Source organism: Amborella trichopoda, chromosome 5 (genome assembly GCF_054954075.1).
Source record: "Amborella trichopoda isolate Santa Cruz 75 chromosome 5, AtrichopodaSantaCruz75HAP2 v2.0, whole genome shotgun sequence".
NCBI classification, from domain to species: domain Eukaryota; kingdom Viridiplantae; phylum Streptophyta; class Magnoliopsida; order Amborellales; family Amborellaceae; genus Amborella; species Amborella trichopoda.
In genome coordinates, this window is record NC_142340.1 from 42165146 (window position 1) to 42180212 (window position 15067).

Consider the following 15067-nt stretch of genomic DNA (forward strand, 5'->3'; position numbering starts at 1 on the left):
CTACATAGAACATACCAAACAACGATGAGCATCAGGATCATCTGCATTCAATCTAAGCAACTGCTTCACAGCCTGGAAAGAAAAGTACACGTTAAGAAACTCCAGATTACCCTCACCAAAATTGTCAATATTTTCTTTACTGTGAGAATGTATTATTATGTTTCAACAATGTTATGTCGTAATGGAACTTGCAAATTCATAATGGCCTACAATTACACAGACAAGAAATCAATTAGCTAATATTGAAGTCACAAATGCTTAGTAACAGAAAACACTCTGAAGCATGCACTGAAACCCTCATCATAGATTCCAAGTTTACTGCCAGAAGACAGAAGATATGCCGGTCTGATTATCACCTCTTTTTGCCAAAAGGTGTTCCTATGCAGCAACACCATTGTCACAAACAGTGAACAAAAACACATTTCACATTCAAAAAGGCTCAATCAATCAAATTAGCACATCCCAAAGGTGAGTATTACACATGATGAACACCTAGCAAGCCTGAGTTTTTTTAGCTTATATACAATTTTGAATTATCTGATGTATTAACTAAGTTACCCAATGTGGTAAGAACGTGGCTCACTTGGAGACGACTTGGGTTTAAACCCCATCAGTAAAGCTTTTTCTTTTTTTGTTTAAGAAACGTTTCACAAATATTTGAAAATCGCACCAGAGCTGTTCCTAAGTGGACTGTTTAACTCAGTGAGTCAACTCAGTTTAGGCAGTGCCCAGTTCAGTTACCGAGTACAAGTCTTTAAACCATCAGACTCAAATGAACTTTTTCCAAACCCAAAAAAACATCAAGCCTCCATGATCTAAGATGGACCAGATACAACCAGGGACATGATGTCATCATTTTAAATGTATTTCTTAGTATCAGACATGGATAAGGCACAAACTTTTAATATCAATGAATCATCACCCACAATCTGAGATAGACTAATCATTTAACTTTCCAGTAGTTGAAGTCAGGTCAAGAAAAAGTTCAGCCAAGGTTATGGTGATAATGTAACATCAAGTGATACTGAATATGTGCAACTCAAAAACTTCTAAGAGATAACAGCATCATTTTAAAGCTGAAACCACAGGGAAACAACTTTAAAATCCTCTAGTTCTTAAATCAGAATTATGTCTACAGTAGCATTCCTTACAGAGCTTTCATTAAAATAAAGTAGCATTTTCACTAATTAATTACACATATTAGCTGCTACAACCCATAGTCTTAAAGAACTTGTTTGTGAGTAATTGATAAACTTCTTCAACCATATGCATTTGTAATCTTTAAATTTAGCTAGCAGAAAGGGTGCATCCGCATTTCTGCACGATAACAAAACCAAATCTCGAAATTCAGACTTGGCTTAAGACTAAGCGTGCTACCAAGCCTAGTTGACCAGCCAGAACCAAGTCGACTCATGGATGAGCTATTAAAACTAAAATAACAAGTAAGATAGTCAAACCTTAAACTTTATTTAAAGACAGAGAAAGTGGCCAAGCTGTGTTCTCAGGCCAGTCCCGAATCTGGTGTCATGTTTTCAAACAATGAAATGAACGGGCAGTTGAAGATATGTCTAACTACTCTGACAATGTCTAAAGAATCGTTTAAAAAACATTCACCTGAAAAGCAAGTAAGATCTTCTGCTTTCGCATGTTATGTTCAAAGGAAAGTAAATGTGTATCTACAGAATTTGACGAGTTCTTCTGAAGCAACTTCAAGTACTCTGTAGCTTTTGCTAATGGATCCTCAACCTGCAATCATGCATATTCATATAATGGAACGTAAGCCATATGAGAATGATTTCAACCGATTCTTATTTCTTAATCATATAAGCTGTGGAATCACTGTTCTAGCATAAGCACGGAAGAGCAATTAAGTGCTTACAAAAAAACACTTCAAGACTATCTGTATATCTCACCTGCAACAATTTCTCCCCATTTGGATCCAGATCAACTGGCTTGGCGTGATGGCGTTTACCACTTTTACCTGAACCAGTAGCTCCAGTTTCCTCTTCAGGTTTCTCTTCAGCTTCCTACTAAGTAAGAAAAACTGTTAAGCTCACCTATCATAAAAGGAAGTTACGAAATAAAATAATGGAAAGGAAATTTTTGTATACTTTCTTGGCACGAGCCTCTGCCTTCCTCTGCTTCTGTCTGAACTTCTTCTTCTGAGACGGAAGCATTTTAGACATCTCATCATCTTCTTCCAATGATGATTTTGAAGGGGAATCAAACAATTTCATGTAGCACCTGTTCTCCAAAGAAATGAAGTTGAAAAGAAGTCAGAAGCATATGAGTGACACTAGAGTAATAATCATCAGGACTGATATGCTACCGCAAAGAAGCTTGCCAGAATTGTGCACAATATACTGCAAAACTAAGCATATGAGATATTAGGCATCATTCACAGGCAAGCAGGAGAAGATGCACACCAATGGATAATATTCAACTCCAAAATTGTTTTGTAATTTCTGTTCACGACAACATCTAAATTTCAGCAACAGCTTCCAATTTTTTGATACAATAATTCACAACAAAAGTCTGACCATGGGAAAGTGATTGACTGTATCTATACTAGTTTGATGGCTGAGATGATCCAGTTTGATAACTCAATTGACACAATTCGTTAGAATGTCCTAATGATGTTAGATAATGAGAAGTAAGGAAAATAAGGAAACAAAAGAAACAAGGCAACCCATATCCTGCCCCAGTTTGATGCAGTGAGGATGGGGAAACTCCTTGTCAAACTCCCTCTTTGAGCACAAACCTCTTCAAGATCTACAAGGTCAAACCCAAATATGCAATTACCCCCTCTTTTCCCTCTACAAAGTTCTTGAAAAAACTTGATGCCCCTCACCCATGCCTCCAGTGCACTCTTATTTCTTCTACAACCAAGCTGGTTTGTTTACTTTCCACTGCCAACTTCCATAATTTACACTTTTCCCATTGTCCACTGCCCACTATAAAGACATAAGGTGCTCCTAGGTTGGTGCCACATACTTGAGTGCCCCAAACAAAAGAAGGGACAAGAGCAAAACAGAGGACGGGGGGGCGGGGGGGGGGGGAATGATTAATGAAAGAGCAGGAGTGGTTAAGAGAGAGAGAGAGAGATCAGAAGCTTGTATGAAGAGAGAGATAATAATATCACCCAAAACCCCCCCACCCACCCAATTCTCAAGAGAGAGAACGGCTTCAATAGAGAATGGTTGGAGAGAGAGAGGAAATACAAACAAACATAAAACACAATAATGAATAAAGAGACAACATAATCTCCATCTCGCTCTCTCATAGTTGTTGGAATCGGGAGCGGGGCATAATGAAAACCAAAAGATCCCTATGGTTTAGAGAATTGTTTGTATAACCCATATGTTAAGGATTGATAACACTAAATGTTAGAGATCAAAACCCCAACCTTTTGGGTATCTTGGTCCCAACCTTTTGTAATCTCAACCCCAATCTTTTGAGGTTCTTGCTCCCAAAGCCAGCAAAAATTGCAGTTTCATATGGCTATAAATAAAGAAAATCATCAGTTTGGTCATTATCTTGGTCTTCAAGGTAGATCAAGATCCCAAAATTTTAAAATCAAGATCTCTTTGCTGGAGCAGGAAGAGTCAAATTCAGGAACGCTCTCCCTCCCTCCTCCCTCCCTCATGCACAATGCACACAGAGCACAACAACACGCGGGCATGCGTGTGCGCACACACAAAGCATCCCTAGGTAAGCACCTAGGGTAAGACACTAGGCATCATCTAGGAGGCCATCATTCAGAAGGGCCCACTAGGCCTAGGCGGGGCACCACCTAGGCCTTCCAATACACGACATTATTTCTTCCAGTAATCCCCAGCCTCCAGAGATCCTCAGCTCTCCACAACGGCTTTCACTAGTACTACCATCTCAATTAGCCAGATTATCAACTTACTCCACAAAAAAATGTGTCCAATCACCATTATCTCAGATGACTCGTGAGATTTCCTTCTCCTTCCTCCAATGAACCTAGTAAAGACTCCCCTTAAGTCAATTCATTGCCATAACAAGTGGCAATGTTCCAAGTTACATTAAGTCAGCATTGTAAAAGCCACGCTGAATTTCCTAATTGAATCCTCAACATGTCAGAAATGCCACTCACAGCCCCTACCACTGAGAATCAACAACAGCTGCCAGCTAGTCTGAGCATCAAAGCATAAACAAGCAAGCGACTCAGAATATTACATTTATCACCCCAGAGCTGGAATAAAATGTCCCTCAAGGACCCAAAGCAATTCAAACAACCCTCCTTACCCTAACTCATATACATTACTATTTTCCTCGTGTCCCCATCCCCCTTTGACATCCAGCCAAAGCATCACACTATCAGCATCCTCAAGCAACCATTCAGCTTCCCATGAGGCCCTATCAATATTTGAGGGTAACCCAAGCTCTTGCCAAGCTCTCAAAACCTTTTCAGCTATCTTGCCCAATTCGTTTCCCAAGACTTGCCATTTTCCTTCTCCCACTGCATGAAAAGAATGCTAATGCAAAAATGGTGCATTGCTAATAAGAATAATAATGGTTGGGATGATGAATATTCATGCTAGAAATGCAACAGAAGCAACAACCTAAGGCACCGTTTTGACATCCAGTGAGCCATATCAGAGCTTATCGTTACCTGCCTTACCGGTAGTCCTGGAAATAGAAACTCTTAAATGGCCACAATGACCTGTAGCAATATCCTAGTTTTTGTTGATAGCAGCAAAGTGGTTTATTTTCTTTTTGTCACTATAGGAAAGAACCGTGTTTTGCAAGAAGTGGATGTCCAAATGGAGAGTAAAGATATAAAGAAGTACAACTTTTCAGTTTAAGTCATCTTCAATAAAGATACTGGGGCCTGGTTTTCTCGGATTGGGATAAAACTCTCTCAAACAACCGCAAAAGGGGCCCACGCGCTTCACTTACGTGTGCGCGTGTGCTCTTTTAAAGTGCGGATAGGAACCAACAACAAGAGAGATTTTATCGACAAAGATACATTCAGATGCCTACCTTATCGTTTTGGGTTCGAGGATACGCCCGGGAGGTCGCCCTCTTAGAATAGTTACGAAGCCCTCCGGCTGTCTGCCAGCACGGTTTGGACACGAACTCTCCTCAAACTTCAACACGTCATCTCATTCTTTTGTTTCAAAACTTGCAATACGAGTTTAAATGGCACTCCTCTATGATGGTTCACTCGAGTGGGGGTTGGCTAGCAAATATAGGACATAGAAAGAAAGGTGGCGGAAGCTCTTGATCACTCAGGTGTTTTGAGACTCAATGACCAAAGCAGTCGAAAGACTTAGAACCCTATAGGATGCTAACCCAGGATGACCCTAGCCGAATAAGCGAGGGCAAGAGCACCTATGTCTCTCGCAACTCTACTCGACTACACGGAATGGAAGTTAAAGCAGTAATATAAGAGTTAGAACTCTTAAGACAGTTCTTCACAACACTAAGTCAAACGCTCGATTGACAGGAGAGGTTTCCGACATGCAAGTGGAATTAACCGTATCTGCACGAAGACGTGAATACAGGTGTAAGCTCAAGAGGAGTAAGAGGGTGGAGACGACTGAAAGACGGAGCCGCTAGATGCTTCTAGCACAAAGCAAAGGAGAGAAGAGCTTAGAGAGAGAAGGGGCCACAGGTGCTGCGGCTCCAAAACTTAACGCGTGGCAACAAAGAGAAGGCACGGAGAGAGACGGGGCCGCAGGTGCTGCGGCTCTGGGACTTAACGTGCGGCAAAGGAAAGAAGAACGCAAAGAGAGACGGGGCAACAGGTGCTGCGGCTCCGAGACTTAACGCGTGACAAAGGAGAGAAGGGCGCAGAGAGAGACGGGGCTGCAGGTGCTGCAGCTCCGAGACTTAATGAGCGGTAAAGGAAAGAAGGGCGCAGAGAGAGACAAGGCCATAGGTTTGCTACGGATCTAGGTTGCTGCGCGAGAAAGATGAGGTAGAAAGAGAAAAAATGAGGAAAGAGAAGAAGGAAAGGAGAGAGAGTGGGCTTGGGGAGTGACCTAGTTTAGGTGCCCAACCTTAGCCTCTTTACTTGCACACGAGAGAAAGAGACTAGTTAGCCACGGGTCGAGGTTAGTGTGTTTGGACTTGTCGGTCTAGGGTCTAGGCTTAGGTGCAAGGACGATAGTGTAGGCTAGGGTGTATGGGCTAGGGGTAATTTCTCTCTCTAAAAGTTTTCTCTCCTCACCACTGAATCCAAGAGTTAGAAGCAAAGCCAAGTGAACACAAGCTAATGCCTCAATTTCATTCACGAATGATCCAGCCCTTCTACAATTGACCTAACCTTGTTTATATAGAGCAACCCCCAAACATGGGATGGAATGCTCAAAACTAAGCCAAATTGCTGAAAATTATATATTACATTAATTAAAATAAAATCCCATTTTTGGACATAATGACCAAAATACCCCTTTGATCTTTGAGCACATGGCAAAACCATCCCTCCTTGAGGGGTCTCTCACCATTGATAGACTTCGGGAGCTTTTTCGGACCCTTGCGGCGGTGACTCAGGCGATCAATCATCGTAGAATCGATGTTTGATCTATCACGAATATTTTGATGCCTTTTGATCTTCTTGAAACGGACTTTTCCTGGGGGGCAAAAATCTGGCCAAGTCCATAATCTTCAACCACCAATGCAATGCGATCCATGATGTTCCAAGTCTTCATTTTGATCACGAGTAAATGAGAACATTGTCATCATCATTCCGCACCAAATTTCGCCCGATTTGATCTTCATTTGTGCACATCCCCAATTCGGGAAGTCGCCAAAAAGTGTGATTCCGGTGACCGGAAAAATCTTGTCATTTTCAACATTGAAATTCGCGTTATTCGGCCTTCAATTGAGTGCAAGCATTATACTAAATTGTAGCCTTTCACGATGCGGTCGCAACGGGCTTATAATTGAGAAGATCTGACACCCGGATCTCAAGTTATGATTTTACGAAGTACGAGATGTCTTCTATCAAAATTCTGATTTTCATGTCTTTGGACTCATCCTCTCTCTAAAAATCCTCCCGTCTCGGGTCACATCATGACGCATGCCATATGTCAAAACGACAGGGTCGTCGAGACATAGCTCGTGTCCAAATTTGAGCGTGTTTCAACTCAAAACGAACGCGTTTTGAATATTTGAAAATTATCCCGAGAGGTGAAAACACAGTTTTCATGAATGGAAACTGGTTCACCTAGGCCGCATCGCAATAATGTAAAACCCGCCCTTTTATGGTAATTTGGGCCCAAAATGGTCCTGGATGGTCCGATTGAGCCCAAATTCAGTCCCTGGGGGTTTTTCGATGTTCCGGATCTAATGGCGGTGGTCTGGTATTGTTTCGAAGCCCGTACTTATAAGGTCTCTTTTTAACATGATAGGAGCTGGATTTGAGAATCGAGTTTCGTCCTGATCCTATCAAAACTTATCGGAATATAACGAAACTTTGTGAGCATCCTTCGGGCATCCCAAACTACCATTTTCATGCCTTTTGAATTCGTTCTAGTGCACTTTTCAAGGTTGCCCACTTTTAGGCTTACTTTGCAGTGTTCCCATAGTTTGGTAATGTCTTGGGTACTGCCAGGACCAGGTTGTTACTGGCTCACTCTTTATGCGACTCAGGAATACAAGTATGTCAAAAATGACGTATAACAATAAGTCTTTCTTTTGGTGCACAAAGAAGATGTCATTTAATCAAATCAATCTCGATTAACAATGAACTCACATACATCTAAAACCATGCATAAGGAAGAGCAATCAATAAACATCTGTCATAGAAAGACAAGAAGAACCATTATTTATCCTACAAACAAAAATATTTTAGTTAAACCAAATAAATCCAATAGAAATTAAAAGGTGTACATGTAAATCCCTCATAAAGAAACTGTAAAGAGCACTTTGCCACCCAAAAATATACAAATAAAATATCCGAGATTATTTTAGGACAGAAAATAGGTATAGGGCTTTCAATGGGAAAGTGCAAGTGTGCAACTGTGGTAAAAAAAGAAGCCAAATCTCATTATCAACCCAAATATCAAGGGTACCTGATAACTCCAACTGCGGCTCTGTGGAAATAGCTATGCGAGTGTAGCCGATCTTGAAATTTTAGCATTTCTACATAAGCACGCAATGTCATCTTCCGTAAGCAATAGGAGTGAAAGTCAAATTGGTCCTCGGTCATATCAAGATAGTGTCTTTCAACTGCTAAGAATTTCTTCAAGGCCCGCCCTAGATCACCTTGACGAAAGTAGCTTTCAGCAGAAGCCAGTTCATACCTTCACATGGAAGGGCACACAGACAAATTGAGGAAACCTGTTCAAATATAACCACTCATACAAAATAATGAAGGCAATGATCAAAGTGCCTACCACATGCATTGCATATCATGAAGGTTGTTATGCTGGTCCCCATCCTTTGTGAATAACACAGCTGTCTTCTCTGCCAAAGTCACCTATAAAACGGATAGCAACACCCGAAAAAATCTCAGATTTCCAAATAAGTTGCATTCACTCACATAGAAGTACCGGAGTAAATTAATGCTTTGAGCACAAACTATAAGTGTTTCAATGAAGATAGACCATAAGATAACTATAAATGTAGGGCTTTAAAATCAGACCTGATCAGCCTGAAGCATGCGCTTTACACATTCGCTGTTAATGAATCTGTCTGCCAGATCCATAGACCGAGCTTCGTCTGCCATAGCTGCAGCAGCTACCAGATCACCTGCATGTTTCAATATTCTACCCTGTGATCAAAAGAACTCATGTCAAGAAATGACAAAGAGTCATGTAATCTCACCCAAACAATCACATGATACATATACGTCAAGACATTTATTCCATAATGCCACCATAAAAACACAATGCAAACATAATAATCTGTTGAACACCTTAATATACAGCAACATAACAGAATCTAAGAATATACGATCACATGGTACCCAAGTATACCGAGAGAGACACCTAAAATTTAAAAGCTTAAAACAACAAGTGCGATAGATAATTAAACTTTCAACCACATCCAAATAAATTGATGGCTGAGTATGATACATCATGAAAAGATAAACAATCTTCAACAGCTGAGGAATCCAAATTAAAGGCAGGTATACAGTGGCCATAACACCCATGCAATGGCCCCAAATGGCCAAGAGAACAGATTTGTCATTCAAAGAGAAAAAAACATAAACAATTTTTATCTAAGGGTGCGATTAATGTCAACACAAGCTGCAATTGAGGCATACCACGGGCAAACTAGAATGGGTTGCATATTTGCTACAGGCATCTTTGGCTTTGAAGATAATTACAGCAAGTGGGGAAGAAGTGCACGGGGTACAGTCTAATGCAATCTTGACAGACTTCAGTAAATGAAGATTACCTGTACAATGTTGGATTTATATTACAAATGTAGGTTCTCCGTTTGGGACACAGATGCCACGAGATATCAGTAAAAATATAGATCCATGTTTCAAATGAAATATGTAACTGGCATGAATAGGAAACATGATGAGACTTATGCAGTAACATCAAGTGAATTTTATGATTGTTCAACATCATCATGGAAGGCACAAGATTTTTGCCACACAAACGAATTTGTTGACTCTTACGAAGCTCCTTTGAAGAACCAAAACTGCCTCATGAAACGAATAGACAAGAAATATGATTATATTTGGTCTGAGTTCCATTCAAATATAAAGTTCCAATGAAGCTAAGAAGACATCTGTTATACCCAAATTGAGTGCCCTTATCCATACTTCTTCCACATGTAGTATTTTAATTTCACCACTTGCTGAGACGAAGAGTCATTAGATCAGAATATAGTTAGAGTTCCCATAAGACAAAAAAACTCAAAAGTTAGTATTATTAATGATCCTTCACTTTATAGAGAAAATAAGAAGAGCATTCTTAGGCCTTATCCCAGAGACAGCCACCATCGATTTGTTAGCAAAAGGTCACATGTTTGATCCTTGAAGTTTGTCCCCACATGCAAACCAAGCACTTACATACCCCAACAAAAAGAACTCAATAAAGAATGTGTTCCTGGGCAATGGGGAAAATTTTCACGTTGATATGGAAAGAGAAGTTATAACCCATCCCAAGCTTAGGTAAAGGAGGTGGGTTGCATTAGGTAGGCAATCAGCGTAAAATTTTGTCACATCTTATCATGAAAACCAACCCCAAATCATTGGGATAATAAGGCTTGAACGATGATGACGATGATTTGGAGAGTCCACATTCAAGCCAAAAGAAAGAGTACAGTCAACAAGGTTGAGGACTTGAGGTGTTGACTTGAGGTGTTGACATCCTGAGTTGAAAGTTGGCTGATTGAGCTACAAATGTAAGAGACCAAGAGACACAAAGAACCAAGATGCGGAAAGGGAAAGAGTATGGAGATAGACGATATAGTAAACTAATACAATAGGAGGCAGCTGGAGGATACCTATCATGATCATAGCACGATCCAGGGAAGGAGGTATTTTGGATGAGAAATTTGCCAAATGCATCAGAGCTGCCAGGAAATATGATGGCGACGAAAGAAAGCTGGGGGGACTGAAGAAATAGGTGCAGTAAGGCAAGCAATATAACAGCGTTGTTTATCAAGGTTGTGAGAAAGTCAAGGGGCTGTGTGCTTAAGAAGCAGGAAGGACCACAAATTAGGCAAAGAAGTGTTTCATAGGTGAAAAGAGAGGGTTTAGACTTTAGAAGGTTAATGGCAGCTAAGCAGGCAGAGATTCGGGACTCAGTGACAGATTTTTCCATGAGTAACTCAAATTTCAAAAGTTGTGAAGATAGTGAGTACAGAATTTACTTTATTGGGTTGTCAAAATGCACCCAACTAATCAACTATTTAAGCCCCTTTTTCAACTATTTCAACTCATGATCATGTGTATTTTGATGGGCTTTTTGAAATTAGATCAAAAGAAATGGGTAAAATGTTAAACGGTTCATCTCTTAGGTACATTTTAAATTTCCTTTTATAATAGCAACAAAAATTATTGGCGGAATTGTGAAAAGTACAAACGTGGAATCCACATCCGGGGATGAAAAGATAGCATCCCTAGTACCTGACCCCCTCTATATATAGACTGTCTCGGCTCACACCATCATTAGTTAACATATTGGCCACCCAATTGGCACTTCTGAGGACATGAGAGAAGGAAATGGTCAGATGCACACAAATGTCAAATATCACCTTGAAGATCAATAATAGAGAGTAAAGCATGTTATGGTAATATTTACACTAATTATAGATACTGAAAATTCCTATCAAGAGTAATGACATCAGTACAGAAATCAGGAAATATCCCAGTGTCAGCTCTGTTATGGTCAACCTGGGTAGAAATTCAAGGTGTATCATTGCCCCCACTAAAGACTAATGAACAGGTCATTATCATCAACAAGAGGTTCATAAGCATCTCATACTTCTAGGAAACAAGATCAAGTAAAAGATCTCACCTTTTGTTAATAAGTTAACCAAACTAGAAAATCAAGTTTAAATTTAAATTACTTGAACTTAATCTGACTCAAGTATCACATACAGAAACACAAATTCATATTTAATATAATGGAGTGTATTGATTTCATAATCTGTTCAATAAGTCCCACGTACGCATCATCAAATTCCTGCTATTTTAAATAACAGGAATTTGATGATGCGTACATGCAACTTATTGAACAGACATTGAAATCAATACGCTCTCATGGACACATAGAAAGAAACGACAGTTACAAATAACCAAATAAATTGCACCAATCATGACAGAAATACTTGAAAAATGCTCAGCATCCAGAAGAGGTCCCAGAATAAACTAATAATGTTACAAGAGATTAACTTAGAAGAGCTATACAGCAGACAGAATCGTCAAACCTTCACAGTGTAGAGATCAATCACAGTTGGCGTATGAGCAATAGCATCATCAATTTTAGCTAGTGCAAGATCATACTGACCCCTTCTATCGTAATGCTGCATTACAATGTGCAAAAAAGTTACAATCTGGAGGAAATTTTACAGAGATGACTCATTTAACAAGAGCAAGGGGAATTTCATCCAAGATTAAACAGAATTTAGAACCTGAGCCATGAGAAACAAAGTCCACATGAGTGTTGAAGGCGGTTCCTTTTGATCCCTGTAGTTCAGACATACGGTTTTCCTTAAAATTTCTTTTTGATTGATGTTCCTAAAAAAACTTGTAGCCACATGCGAATTGCAAAGAAATACCATACAACAAGCAAAAATGATATTTACACAGTGATTCAAAAAGCAGACAGCCAACGCCTAGGCCGTCCAGAAGGCCTGGGCGTATCGCCTAGGCCTAGGTGGCCATTCTGGGTGGCCGCCTAGGTGGGCGCCCAGCCCAGGGAGGCCGTCCAAGGTCTGCGCCCCACCCAAAGGCGGAAAATTTTTTTTTTGTTAATTTTTTAAAAAAATATAAAAGGTTAGAAGGATGGTTTTAAGTTCATTTGAAACCTAAAACTTATTGGAACCCATTTTAGAGAGAGAAAGCCTCCAAAAAACTAGTTTTGGTGATTTCTTTAGAATCGAAGGGTTTCTCAAAATTGACAAAAATTGATCGAAACATCACCCATTGATAGTAGATTTAATTTTTGATGTTTTATAAATCTATTGGGGGTTTTTTAAAAGATTTTGAGTCCTTAGAAGAATCTTTGAGGTGGAAGTTTAAAGATTGAGCAATCAAACTCAAAGTAAGTGCCCTCAATACCTAATTTTTATTTTTTATACTATATATCTATTTTTTATTCAAATGGGCATCCTTTTTGGATTCGACTAGGCCGCCCAGGTTCTAGGCACCCGCCTAGGCGCTGGGTGGCTTGGACCCCCCAGGCCGCTTAGGACCTTGCCTAGCGCTTTTTGAAACACTGTATTTACGATGTAAATGAAATGGCAAAATAAGAAAATCACCAGTATTGCCAAACACTCAAACCAATGGCATCAAAAACATAAAATCCAGACTATGCATACATCGCCTCGGACTTGTATCCCAAATCTGTTTATGCATTTTGCATAAATGTCTTTCTTTATACTTTCATTAAAGACAGGGTTCAACAGTTTTTTCCAATACATGCACCCCAAGAGTTTATATTTACAAGGGAAATATTTGTAAATATCCCAAAATTTCGCAATATTTTAAAAAATCCCCCATTTCTTATATTGCATGCTGAAATTCCAAACTGCTCTTTCACTAAAAAGACAAATGATACAATTCAGAACTAACCAGGTTGCTTAACTTCTTTTCTTTTTTCAGAGTGAATGAGTTTTTATAGTTTTGAAATGAGTGATAGTGTGCTACTGAGGAAGCACTTTGTAAAATTAGTCCCTCACATAGAACACCTATAAGAAACTTTTTCTTTTTGAGAATGACCATCAGGTAATTTTGGAATGGAACTCAAAATGTTAAATTAAAAAAAAAATAATACATTTAATATGAGAGAGCAAGTGAAAAATGTCACATTGTAGGACCATACATTTTATTATTGGGTGGTCCTAAAGGCTCCCTCAGATAAAATGTGTTTTTTTAATTTATATTATGGGATCCATTTAGAATTACTGGATGTTATTTCAAAGGAAAAATAATAATAACATACTCAAAATCCAAATATGTATTTTATCCAAAGGACTAAATTTACAGTTTGGTCCCTCAGTAGTAAAAGATGCCTTTTTTTAATGGTAAAAATGAACGGAAAACCAGTTTGGAACTTGAAGTCAAGTTCCAAACCAATCACTCAGTATAAAAGATTTAAATTATTCGGTTTAGAACTTGTCATTTAGTGAAAGATCAGTTCGGAACTTGAACTGCCAAAACAGTGAAGTTTCGAATTGGGACATTTCGGAAATTGGGACATTTCGGAAAAAAAAAAATAAATACAGAAAATATCACGTAAGTGTGAAGTATAAAAAATGGGGACTTTTTAAATAACGAAATTATTCAGGACTTTTACAAGAATTCCTATTTAGAATATTTAATGTTTGAATGAAGTGCGGAAATATATCATTGAGCAACGCATAAGATGTTTTTAGAATAGGTGACATGACACACACACACACACAGACACAGACACAGACACAGACACAGACACAGACACACAGACACACACACACACACACACACACACACACACACACCACAAGATGTGGCTGTTGGCAGCCTACAGACCAGGTGCTCTTTACATCAAAAAGTCAGTAAGAACAATGCAAACATTTTGCAGGCCAGTATCTAGACCAAAACTTTTGCGTGGAGATAGCTAAAATATGGGGGTCAACAGCATTTCCCTTAAGGAAACATTTAAATGTGTAGGATTAAGTATATGTACAGTTTAATCTTGATGGAACAATTATTACCACACATATAATCCTATATCTAGACCAAAACTTTTGGGTGGGGATGGCTAAAATATGGGGGTCAACAGCATTTCCCTTAAAGAAACATTTAATTGTGTAGGATTAAGCATATGTACAGTTTAATCTTCATGCAACAATTATTACCACACACATATAATCCTATATCAGAACCATATCATGATGGAACATCGGATCATCTAGGCCTAAAGAAGCCTCCCATGGGAAAATCTTGAAGTTCATGCTTGTAATTGCTCCTCAAACTTTCAGACCAACCCCAGTAAGATACCTGGTATAAGCTTTCTAGAGTTATTTGATTGCAACTTCCCCTTTTGCACGCAACTCCAGGGAGAAAGATATTCATTAACCTTTTGTTGTCTTTTCTTAAAAGTAATTCCATCATCTCAGTTATTACTGCAGCCATTATAACTGTCTTAACTTGTATCATCCCGTCTTTGTCCTTTCAAACAATACAACTCCTCTCTCATATCAGGAACATAATATCTTTTTACCAAGAATGTTCCAGTTGCTTCTGGGCAATCTTATCAAACCTAAGGTGGCATTCAACTTCTATCACCTTTATGACACCATAGCCGAGGCATTTGACGTTTCCCTTGTCTAAAACTCCTCACAAGGAGAGCATTTTGAGAACCTCGGCACCCGTAAATCATAAGCAGAACAATTCAGCAAAAGGAAAAGCAGAAGCAAAGGA

At 39.2% G+C, this 15067-nt stretch overlaps 1 protein-coding gene across 6 annotated transcripts in view; it reads right to left on the reverse strand.

The window, feature by feature from the left end:
- EMB2753 (tetratricopeptide repeat (TPR)-containing protein) overlaps nt 1–15067 on the reverse strand; it is a 28488-nt gene that overhangs the window by 2767 nt on the left and 10654 nt on the right. For 4 of the 6 annotated variants that reach the window (XM_088867979.1, XM_088867982.1, XM_006844338.4 and 1 more), the window contains 9 exons: nt 12073–12127; nt 11869–11964; nt 8621–8749; nt 8373–8455; nt 8049–8279; nt 2112–2244; nt 1914–2027; nt 1615–1746; nt 16–72 (listed from right to left, as the gene is read on the reverse strand). In XM_088867979.1, coding sequence (XP_088724105.1) covers nt 16–72; nt 1615–1746; nt 1914–2027; nt 2112–2244; nt 8049–8279; nt 8373–8455; nt 8621–8749; nt 11869–11964; nt 12073–12127 — 1030 coding nt within the window. Of the gene's footprint in view, nt 1–15; nt 73–1614; nt 1747–1913; nt 2031–2111; nt 2245–8048; nt 8280–8372; nt 8456–8620; nt 8750–9244; nt 9379–11868; nt 11965–12072; nt 12128–15067 lie in introns of those variants that run through there. The other 2 variants (XR_016056342.1, XR_016056343.1) reach the window with 2 other exon arrangements.